Raw genomic sequence first — 12,256 nt, forward strand, 5'->3', positions numbered from 1 at the left:
TTAGAAAACGAGAGTTGAGTAGAAACAGCGTTCCTTGTGAGTTGTGACGTACATTGTACACGGGATAGGATACTGATCTCATGAGTTACATAACGTAGCACACACCGCGTAGTCAATAGCCACTTGTCAGGTTTATCAAGAATATGATATTGAGTATTATTGTTGTCATTGCGGGGGGGGGGGGGGGGGGGGGGGACGGTTATTGTTGTCTTGTTGTTGTATTACGATCTCATGATTGTAAGTATGGTAATAGTTGGAATTGTAACGTCTCACTGTACTATTATTCCGTTTAACACTTCTCAATAGAATGACAATTATGTTATAATCTAAATACCACTTCAGGTATACAAAGTAGTTGCAGGAATTGAATACATTGTTCATTATCCACTGTTCAATGTTCACAGTAATGTCATTCGGAAAAATTTGATCAAGAACTGTTTACTAACCCAGCAGCGTTTCTTTGCTATGTATTTTTCAAGATGTACTGTTTATTCATCACGGAGACTTGATCTCGTCCTGGAAAGATAGCATTAGCAAACAGTTGTCATTTATCTCAACATCAAAACCCCATCAAAACGGTAGAACACATTGTCAAGTTAGGCCTCATAGGAAACCTTCTGTAACTGTAATGTAGCTTATTTTGTAGCCCGCATATGAAATTCACAGCTTTGTTTTTCAATAGATTTCTACAGGTTGAACACATTATATTACTGTCTCATCTTTGTCCTCCTTTATTCTCTGGAATGTTTTTTGACGGTCCTGTGTTTCTAGTAGCCTAATAACGTTTAGAATGCTCCAATGGACGTTATATTTCTGTTTCGTTACATAGCTGTGTTTTATTCATCTATTTTATCGGTCTTAAATCATTTGCAACATAAAAGCGTTGAAAAGATTTCGGTTGTCAGATTCAGTTGAAACAGGCGATTTTTTGGAATTAATTACTTCACATTCTTAGACATGAGAAGAAATCATATGTTTGGTGTTTTTCTACTGCTCATGCTGATGAGCATTGTGTCAACATCTGTGCCAGCAGTTCCAAGTAAGTTACGAAACAAATCTACAAGTTCTTTAACTGTACCCTTTATATTATTTTACACTGATATGAAATCCAACATGTAGCAGTTACACACTCACAAGTGATCGATTCGAACAACAAAACACCCTTCAATAATCACCAATGACCAATCATCACTCGCCTCCATTTCATATATTTCGAGCTGTTTTTGAAAATCCTGCGTTATATTTCAATATTCAGCAGATACCCAGTACAGTAATTGGCTCCCATTTACTGAGGAGAGGAGCAACTATGTAATCGAGCTGGTGGAGGGCGAAAGGTTCCAGATCAAGACTGACAAGAAGATAGATGATGATAACGATATCCGATGGATGATGAGAGGACCAGGTTGGTTTACATTCACTGCACGCGCAATAAATTGTGGACGCTGCAACAATGGCTACGAATTAAAAGGAACAGAAGGATTTCTCCAACGAGCTGGTGTTCTGACATTCCTGAAGACTGCCACTCAGCTGCAAGTCTGGTTCGATGGTGTTTTGGAGGTCACCTGGGTGTATGAAGATAACGACTTGAATGCAAAATGTTTAATGAGGACGATGCTGAGAGGAATAAAATTTGTCGGACATAACCCAAACCGAAAGGATAAAGTATCAGTGCAATACAGATATCAAACAGGTAACTTTTGGGACAGTATAGTTTCTGAGTTGTGACAACACAGATTGTATCTTATCGTCCAATAACTGTTGAGTAATGATTCTTAGTCACAGTGGCGGCAAGCACGACTGTCGGCCATTATACCCCTTTAATATTATACCCCTTTACTATTTCTTTCCTTTTGTTTGGAAAAATCAAACACTGGCGACGGTCCACTCTACCCAATTTTGGTTTTTAATTAAAAAATAAAACTAGTACATTTGCATTCGCCTTTACCAGTTGCAGTGTTTACACTGCAGTGCATATTTATAATTACACATCACTACGGCTCTTTTATAAAGAACGTATTGATGATACAGATAAGTAAGACAAAATTGCTTGATATACTGACATGCTTTTCTTTCAGAAACAACCGCTAACGAAGTCATCGGCGACAAATCCTCGAAATCAGACGATGCACAGTCTGTAGCCATCTGTCCGACAGGTTACGTTGTAACGCACTGTGAAGCCCAATCCGGTAAAGTACATGATGAGTGTGACGGGGTATTTGTGAAGCCTGATGACGGTAGAGTGTGTGTTGCAGTTAATGGTGATAGAGGTTCTGGTGCGGTCGCTAGAGCGGTGTGTTCACAGTTGGAACAGATTGCCGACCCCTGCAACGGTCCTAACCTACCCAAATACCGGAACCTCCACTCCAGAGGACACAGTCCAAGTCTTCAGTGTCCCGCTGGTTACGGACAGATTCTGTGCAATGCACATAGCCCATGGAGGGGAAGGTTAAGTGGTCAGAATGTTGATGATAAGGGAGTGATTCCAAACGACGAAGATTGTGCTCTTCCGGACTGTGGAGGTGACCAATGGTGTGAGGTCACTTCCGTCTGTCAGCTCATCGAGGATTCAGAAGCGTACGCTTCAGCAGTGTGTAGTACCTGTGATGGATACCACTGTGGAGAGGGTGAGGAGTGTGTCATGATGGACATGTCTCCGACGTGTGTGGAGAAGCAAACTGGTTGCGATGATACTGACAGGTGGGTAATACATTCCATTCCCTTCAAACACCGATATAAAACTACCTCCAGGCACAGGGTATATGTTATAATATGTAAATAGGTTTTAAACTACAAGTGTTGAATATCCTGAATCCTCTCCAGAGCGAAGATTGCTCTAAAAATTGCTCTCTTATATCAGGTGTGGAGATAAGGGTGTGTGTGTACCAATTGGTAATGATGATTATGAGTGCAAATGCGGGAAGGGCTACTTTTTCAGCTCCGGCTCTTGTATCCTTGTCCGTGAGTCTGTTTATGTAATTCAGTGGTTTCATGATAGTTCACCTGACGATGTCACGAACGTTAAAACGTATGTTACATACGTTTTAACGTTCGTGACGACATACGGTATGTACTATGTAGTGCATTTTGATTTATAAATCAACTACTACTTAAAGTACTTACTATCATACTTTAGACCGTTACACAGATACCAAATTATAGTTCAATATTATAATAATTCTAATTACTAATTACTATTGTAACGCCAATCAAATGAGGTTAAAGTATTAAAACATATTTCTAACGAAACTAATCTATATTCTAGAGATGAGAGCTCACAGTGCTGAAGTAAAATCCGGTACAGCCACCACTATCTCCTGTGTGATAACAGGAATTACAAGTCCAATAACTGTGGAATGGCTGGAATCAGGTACTGTTATTTCAGCTGACTCTAACTACACTCAAAACCCTGGAACAATAGAAAACAACAGTCAGACGGCTACGCTAGAAGTAAAGGGAGCTGATGTTATCGAAGATAAAACTTTCATTTGTCGAGTTCTCTTCCCTGGATCTTTACAGTACGAGAATAGAAAGGTCCAACTCAATATTTACGGTGGGTTTTCAAGCTGGTACAACAGTCGAGGTTTTAAAATTATTTTATATATCTTCTTTTATTAATTATCACGCTATATGATAATAAATCGTGAAGATCAACTCCATCAAGGATCTATCATTAATCATTATTCTTACAGCTAGTTTACTTGAATGATAATTTTACAGGCAAAAACATTTTCTAATTAAATATTTCTTCTTTTCATTCAGATGTTGCGGTAAACGACGCTGAAGTAAAATCCGGTACAGACGCAACTATTTCCTGTGTGATGAAAGGTATAACAAGCTTAGTAAAAGTGGAATGGGTGGGGGCTCATGGAGAAGATAACAGCTACACTCCAAAATCTGGGACATTGGATGGCGACAGTCAGACAGCTACCCTTGAGGTTACGGGAGCTGCTGTTACAGAAGATAGAACTTTCACTTGCAGAGTCACATCTGGACAGTTTCCCGATTCTCCATATTCTGACACATATGTAATGATGACTGTATACGGTAAGGATCAAGTCCAAATTAGGTAAAAAATAATTTAGCATGGTTTTATTTCCTAATAATCTCTGCGGACTGAGCTATCTAATCATGAGCCAGAAAGTAAACATAGCAGTCAAGACATCATTTGCAGATGTAACTTAAATCTCCAGCTAGTAGCTAACTGTACCAATTTCAGCATGTCAAAAGGACCAGTACTCTCAATTCAATTTTGAAACCACTGGTCACACTATGAAAGAAGGAGGGACTGTGACGGTCACCTGTGCTGCTGGTTACATCCCATCTTCTGACACAACTACTAGTACTACTGCAACTTGTGGTGCAAGTGGTCATATGGAATTCAACGATATGTCGTTTGAATGTTTTGATGAAAATAGTGAGTTATCACAGAAAACACAACTACAACAGCTGATTAGCAAATTTTTGTCACAATCTCAACAACTATTTGATTAATTTCCACTTCTTCAGTTGCACTAGTCAAGTAGAAAATCGTTATCGTGATAACAAAACCACCCGATAAATATAAACGACGAAGAGTGCTAGTAAATCAATATGTGTCCCTTCAGGTTGCAAAGTAAGAGAACAATTGCCACAAGACTTGGAGTTTAATGTAACTAAAGGTGAGAATAGAACTTCGAAAAAGATTATGTCGGTTGAATTTTTTTCTTTGATGAAAATACACAATAAATACAAATAAAACAATCACTGCTGTTCATAGCAAATTAAATTACCCTAGATATGTGGTCTGACGGAGAAACTGGTGTAATCAGTTACAAGTGTGAAACAGGTTTTATAAAGACACAAGCAGCAAGATGTACCGAATGGAAGGTACGTCACCTCTTGTATCTTGAGTTTACTTAAACTCTTTAAGATCAGAGCAATCATGATCATCATGTCAATAAATCAATGCACTCTGCAGAGGATCGAAATTGCGTCACTTTAATATCCGCTGCTTTTTCTTAGATATTTTAAACATTTGGATGAATAATTGGCTGTTACCCCCTTATTCCTTAAATTCCCCATTAGTGCGAAGGTGGAAATGTTAAGTGTACAGAACCGGAAGATGAATATGACAATATCATCACAGAAGTAGAATTCTGTAAGATCTGTCCACCAAAGACATATCATGACTCAGACAACAATATTTGTGAAAATTGTCCAGTGGGCCACAAGTCTGGTTACGGGTTTGAAAATTGCTTCAGTAAGTATTTCTAATTTATCTATCCTTTACTAAGGTAAAGCATATTTAAAGTAAAAAGTGGATTGATTTTTCCAAATATTATAATATCAGACAGTCATATTACCCTCAAATACTGACCATGTTTGTATCTAGGGGACTACACAATATGTGCCAGTTATTTGAGGGTATAAAGACTAAATAAATAATTATTTATTAGTTTAATAAATTATCTGGAAATCGGTGGGACGATTACCAGTATTATTTCAACTAACCAGCTGACAGAAGCAGTGAAGAGATATCATCCCTCCACTGCTTGTGGCAGTAGTGTCAGGTACTGTGTAACAGACGTTTGGTAGCAGTTGAAGACGGTATAAAAGCTGTTGGAAAACGTGGCAACAGGAATAAATTCATTAACATAAAAAAGGTTCAATATTAATGACAGAATAGAAAATGATACTGATTTAACATTTATTATATGATCAACATTCCTCTCGGAAAAACCCATGGTATAACGATCGTACAACTTTTTAGATAAAGAATCGGGAAGATGGAGGAACTCAAGATCAGATGACACTGGCACCGAATAAACTATAAAGAAAAGCTGATGAACTTTTTTGATGATCAGACCTTTTTAGTAGGACTCTAGCGCATTTGAATGTATAGAGTTCAAGAAGTAAACTTATATGTAGTCTTATTTTACTTTTCATTTTTGAGAATAGTTTTAAATTATTTATTATATCGTAGAAATGTTAACATTAATTATGCATCATAAAAACTTGAATATTGAATGTGTACAGCATTCTAGTATGAATGTGTGGTCTATAATCATTATCTTGATGTCACTGAGTGACTACTAGCTATTAGCTCACCAACAGCTAGTACAGTTATGATGTCTTATCAGCATATTTACAGTAATTCTATAAATTTATTGATATGTAATTATTTTTAGATCTTTTGTTCGTTATTCTACTAGATGATATCTAGATTCTTAAACAGTGTTTTCATTTGCCATATTCAGATAAGACATGAGAAAGTTTAGCGATGCAAATTATTCAATGTAACAAAGATAATGAAATGGTCATATATACAGGGTGGGCCATAAAACACTACCCATCTTTATCTCTTAAAATTGTTACAGCTCGCTGAGATCTTGATAATTATTTTAAAAACAAAAAGTGGCATAACTTTTGTTCTGATAAATATTTTTGCTTCTAAATTTCACAGAATGTTAATAACAAGTAGCTAAACCTTTGTGGCAAGTTTTGTGTGATTGCGAGCTTCGCTGAGCTTATTTGACCAATTTAGCCCCTGAGCGAGCTAGCTTGAATTTCTCACCCAGAACTGTTTACATTGGTTAAAAGAAACCACCAAAAAAAATCCTGGGTAAAATAATCAAAAAACCAGCGATTTATTCACGTTTTATCAATTCTATTCACCACGATCCATCGCACATTCCATTCTCTCTATATTTTAACTGATAAGGACTATCACAGATGATCCTTCCTGATTGTTTATATCGTTCTTCTCACATGGAATGTGCGATGAATAGAATTGGTAAAACATAAATAAATCGGTGGTTTTTTAATTTTTTTACCCAGGATTTTTTTGGTGGTTCTTATTAACCAATGTAAACATTTCTGGGTGAGAAATTAAAGCTAGCACGCTCAGGAGCTAACTTTGTCAGACAAGCTCAGACTCACACAAAACTTGGCACGAAGTTGTGTCTAATTATGATTGACATTCTCTAAAAATTTGAAGCAAAATGTTAATCAGAACGTAAGTTATGGCGCTTTTCCATTCTGAAATAAAATGATTATTAAGATCTCAGCGAGCTGTAACAATTTTAAGAGATAAGGATGGGTAGTGTTTTATGGCCCACCCTGTAACAGCTTCAGTTTGAGGGTGCTGTGTGCTGATTGCTGGTGGTAGTTGGATAGAGCAGAGGTTCCCTTGAGGCTGCTGAAAATCTATAATTAGATGATGCGGGTGTTAGCTGGGTAGAGCTGGAAGAAGTGGAAGGTAGATCTAAGAGCTGATTTTGCTCGCACTTAACGTTCTCCTCCCCTTCAATCCTCCAGAAACTCTCCGCAAGCTCCTTGCTGTAACGTCACTGTAGACTGCAGCTCTTTTATCGTTGTTTTGAGATAACAAAACCAAATCCTGGGGCTACAAGAGACGTGGTAGCCTGTGAGCGTGTAGACAACTCGTCTACGGTTGTTTTTAGTGTCCAATCCAAAATCAAATCCTGGGGTTACACGAGACGTGGGAGCCTGTGAGCGTGTTAGTTTCCTGTGGAAGGTGTTATGTGCCAGTGGGTAGAGCGATTATGTTGCGGTTCTAAGGTTAGTAGAGGCTATTAGAGCTTTTCCTTTGTTGTAGAGATGACTAGTCCATTCCTTAACATAGGTTAGAAGCAGACGTGATAGCATGTGAGCGTGTTAGAGTCCTGACGTTACACGAGACGTGGTAACCTGTAAGCGTGTAAACTGTAAACCGCTCCTCTATCGTTGTTTTTAGCGTGTATATCGATCCGCTATGAAACAATAGTTTTAAAGGTAAAAGCGATCGATTAAATCAACCAGGACGCCAGATAGACCCACTAAAATGAGCGTTAAATATTCAGCGTGGTTGTAAGAAGTAAGAACCGTATACGAGTCACCAAATTGTTCAAAATTATCTGGTGTTCTAGGCTAATCCAAGAACTCGTGAGGCCAGGAAATGTGTGAAACAAAAGGTTTGAAGGCAAGGAATATTGCTGACTGTCCTCTCTACGGTTTCTATTCTTTTAAGAGCCCCAGAGGATTAGCATAACAATGTCATATCCTCTCCTACCCTAGCAGCGAGATTACTCGCGTTGCAATATTGAAAACGCCAACTTGGAGCTGTTGCTTTGACAAAAACTGGCTTTTCTAGATGGCAAAATTTGCAAGCTTTTGGTCTATTAACTGCCTTATGCCTGAGCTGAGGACGGTGAAACTAGGCTTTACCCCACTCAGCCACTCGGTATGATCATTTTACTGCCCAATTTAAGCTCTTAACTCTAATGACTAATGACTGAGAACTATGTCATTATGCTCTACCTAACTCAATGTGATCATTTAAAAAATTTTAATGTCCAAGTTGAGCATTTAGCTTTCCAAAAGCCGAGATATTCTCTTGTATTAGAAAGTGCTGTAGTTGCTATTATCACCAGAGCGCAAAATTTCTACCCAAGTCAAATTTGTTTCCGATCGGTTCCTTGACGTATTCCAAGTCTCAAACCCGACCTCGGGGCCAAAATGTTTTAGACGGGAATGTTACCAGATCCATGAGTATAAAGAGGAATATAATAATTTAATAACTTTAAGTCATAAGCATGAGCAGAGCAACAGTTCAGAAATTTGGCTGTTGAGTCTAAAAAATATGCTTTTTTTCTGGTTTAATTTATAATCTAGGCAGACTACAATTTCAACTAAAACATGCACTGAACAATGGACTGAAACTGGTTTGTGAAAACATAAACTGTTGACCACAATGAATATTTACAATAATTTTGGGGTATTATGGGGGATTTTATTATGGGAGACTTTATCGTGGGAGATTTCCAAAATCCATTAAGGGATTCCCCATAATACCCCAAAATACCCCTTGGCTTCCCCCCTTAATCATTTCAATACTCCAATTGACGTAGTATTTCTGTTCCGTGACACTTACATAGCTGTATTTAAATCATTTGCTACAAAATAGTGTCGAAAATATTTCGGTTTTCAGATTCAGTTGAAACATGCAGCTTTTTGGATTTAATTACTTAACAATTTTAGAGATGACAAGAAACCATATATTTGGTGTATTTCTACTGCTGATGAGCGTTGTATCAACATCTAGTATGCCACCATCACGTAAGTCGAATAACAAATCTTCTCTCGTACTGAACCTTTTAAATTACTTAACACAGAAATAAAAATCTAGGATAAGGCAGTAACACACCCACAAATTATACTGTTTTCAAGCTCTGACATTACTGATCGTATCTTATCGTCCAATAACTGTGGAGTAACCATTCTTAGTCACAGTGGTGGCAAGCACGACTGTCGGCCATTAAACCCTCTTTACTATTTCTTTCCTTTTGTTTGGAAAAAAGCAAACACTGGCGACGGTCCACTCTACCCAATTTTGGTTTTTAATTAAAAAAGTAAAACTAGTACATTTGCATTCACCTTTACCAGTTGCAGTATTTACACTGCAGTGCATATTTATAATTACACATCACTACGGCTTTTTTTAAATAAAGAATGTATTGATGATACTAATAATTAAGACAAAAACTGCTTGATATACTGACGAGTCTGACATGCTTTTCTTTCAGAGACAACCGATAAAGAAGTCATCGGCGAAATATCCCCGAATGCAAACGATGCACAGTCTGTAGCCATCTGTCCGACAGGTTACGTTGTAACGCACTGTGAAGCCCAATCCGGTAAAGTACATGATGAATGTGACGGGGTATTTGTGAAGCCTGATGACGGTAGAGTGTGTGTTGCAGTTAATGGCGGAGGTTCTGGTGCGGTCGCTAGAGCGTTGTGTTCAAAGTTTGAACAGGTTGCCGACCCCTGCAACGGTCCAAACCTCCCCAAATACCGGAACCTCCACTCCAGAGGACACAGTCCAAGTCTTCAGTGTCCCGCTGGTTACGAACAGATTCTGTGCAATGCACATAGCCCATGGACCGGACGGTTAAATGGTAAGAATGTTGATGATAAGGGAGTGATTCCAAACAACAAAGATTGTGCTCTTCCGGATTGTGCAGCTAACTGGTGTGAGGTCACTTCCGTCTGTCAGCTCATCGAGGATTCAGAAGCGTACGCTTCAGCAGTGTGTAGTACCTGTGATGGATACCACTGTGGAGAGGGTGAGGAGTGTGTCATGATGGACATGTCTCCGAAATGTGTGGAGAAGCAAACTGGTTGTGATGATAATGACAGGTGGGTGATACGTTCCCTTCCAACACCGATATAAAACTACCTCCTGAGTGTATATATATAATATGTAAATAGGTTTTAAACTACAAGTGTTGAACATCCTCTCCAGAGTGAAGACTGCTCTAAAAATGCCTCTCTTATATCAGGTGTGGAGATAACGGTGTGTGTGTACCGATTGGTAATGATGATTACGAGTGCAAATGCGGGAAGGGCTACTTTTTCAGCCCCAGCTCTTGTATCCTTGTCCGTAAGTCTGTTTATGTAATTCAGTGGTTTCATGATAGTTCACCTGACGATGTCACGAACGTTAAAACGTATGTTACATACGTTTTAACGTTCGTGACGACATACGGTATGTACTATGTAGTCCATTTTGATTTATAAATCAACTACTACTTAAAGTACTTACTATCATACTTTAGACCGTTACACAGTTACCAAATTATAGTTCAATATTATAATAATTCTAATTACTAATTACTATTGTAACGCCAATCAAATGAGGTTAAAATATTAAAACATATTTCTAACGGAACTAATCTATATTTTAGAGATGAGAGCTCACAGTGCTGAAGTAAAATCCGGTACAGACACCACTATCTCCTGTGTGATAACAGGAATTACAAGTCCAATAACTGTGGAATGGCTGGAATCAGGTAAAATTATTTCAGCTGACCCTAACTACACTCCAAACCCTGGAACAATAGAAAACAACAGTCAGACGGCTACGCTAGAAGTAAAGGGAGCTGATGTTATCGAAGATAAAACTTTCATTTGTCGAGTTCTCTTCCCTGGATCTTCACACTACGACAATAGAAATGTCCAACTCAATATTTACGGTGGGTTTTCAAGCTGGTACAATAGTCGAGGTTTTTGAATTATTTTATCATCTTTTATTTATCATCACGCTATATGATAATAAATCGTGAATCAACTCCATCAAGGATCCATCATTAATCGTTAACCTTACAGCTAGTTTACTTGAATGATAATTTTACAGGCAAAAACATTTTCTAATTAATTGTTTCTTCTTGTAATTCAGATGTTGCGGTAAACGTCGCTGAAGTAAAATCCGGTACAGACGCAACTATTCCCTGTGTGATAAAAGGTATAACAAGCTTAGTAAAAGTGGAATGGGTGGGGGCTCATGGAGAAGATAACAGCTACACTCCAAAATCTGGGACATTAGATGGCGACAGTCAGACAGCTACCCTTGAGGTTACGGGAGCTGCTGTTACAGAAGATAAAACTTTCACTTGCAGAGTCACATCTGGACAGTTTCCCGATTCTCCATATTCTGACACAGAAGTGCTGATGACTGTTTACGGTAAGGGTCAAGTCCAAATTAGGTGAAAATTTGATGCGTTCTCTTACAATTTAGTTGGATTTTTTAGTTTTAATAATATTCTCTGCAGACTATCGAATCATGAGCCAGAATGTAAACATAGCAGTCAAAACATCATTTGCAGATGTAACTTAAATCTCTAGCTAACTGTTTCAATTTCAGCATGTCAAAAGGACCAGTACCCTCAATTTTATTTTGAAACCTCTGGTCACACTATGAAAGAAGGAGAAATTGTGACGGTCACCTGTGCTACTGGTTACATCCCATCTTCTGACACAACTACTAGTACTACTGCAACTTGTGGTGCGAGCGGTGATATGGAATTCAACGAAAAGTCGTTTGAATGTTTTGATGAAAATAGTGAGTTATCAACAAACAAAAAACACAATTAAAACAGCTGATTAGCAAATTTTTGTCACAATCTCAACAACTATTTGATTAATTTCCACTTCTTCAGTTGCACTAGTCAAGTAGAAAATCCTTATCGTGATAACAAAACCACCCGATAAATAGAAATGACGAACAGTTCTAGTAAATCAATATGTGTCCCTTCAGGTTGCAAAGTAAGAGAACATTTGCCACAAGACTTGGAGTTTAATGAAACTAAAGGTAAGAATAGAACTTCGAAAAAGATTATGTCGGTCGAATTTTCTTCTTTGATGAAAATACACAATAAATACAAATAAAACAATCACTGCTGTTCAAAACAAATTAAATTACCCTAGATGTGTGGTC

The 12,256-nt window shown here is 38.0% G+C and overlaps 2 protein-coding genes across 2 annotated transcripts in view; one reads left to right on the plus strand and one right to left on the minus strand.

Annotated features, from left to right (window-relative positions):
* The window catches only part of LOC134823519 (uncharacterized), a 100,831-nt gene that overhangs the window by 13,695 nt on the left and 74,880 nt on the right, over positions 1–12,256 (minus strand). The gene's annotated exons all lie outside the window — the stretch shown is intronic.
* Positions 973–5,253, plus strand: LOC134823672 (uncharacterized). The gene is made up of 10 exons (XM_063835206.1): positions 973–1,039; positions 1,259–1,402; positions 2,076–2,697; positions 2,858–2,958; positions 3,263–3,550; positions 3,760–4,044; positions 4,217–4,414; positions 4,605–4,658; positions 4,775–4,866; positions 5,065–5,253. Exons 1-10 carry the CDS (start codon positions 973–975, stop codon positions 5,251–5,253), a joined length of 2,040 nt encoding a protein of 679 aa, XP_063691276.1.

This window comes from Bolinopsis microptera, chromosome 11 (assembly GCF_026151205.1).
Source record: "Bolinopsis microptera isolate Bmic1 chromosome 11, MBARI_Bmic_1.0, whole genome shotgun sequence".
Taxonomy (NCBI): Eukaryota; Metazoa; Ctenophora; class Tentaculata; order Lobata; family Bolinopsidae; genus Bolinopsis; species Bolinopsis microptera.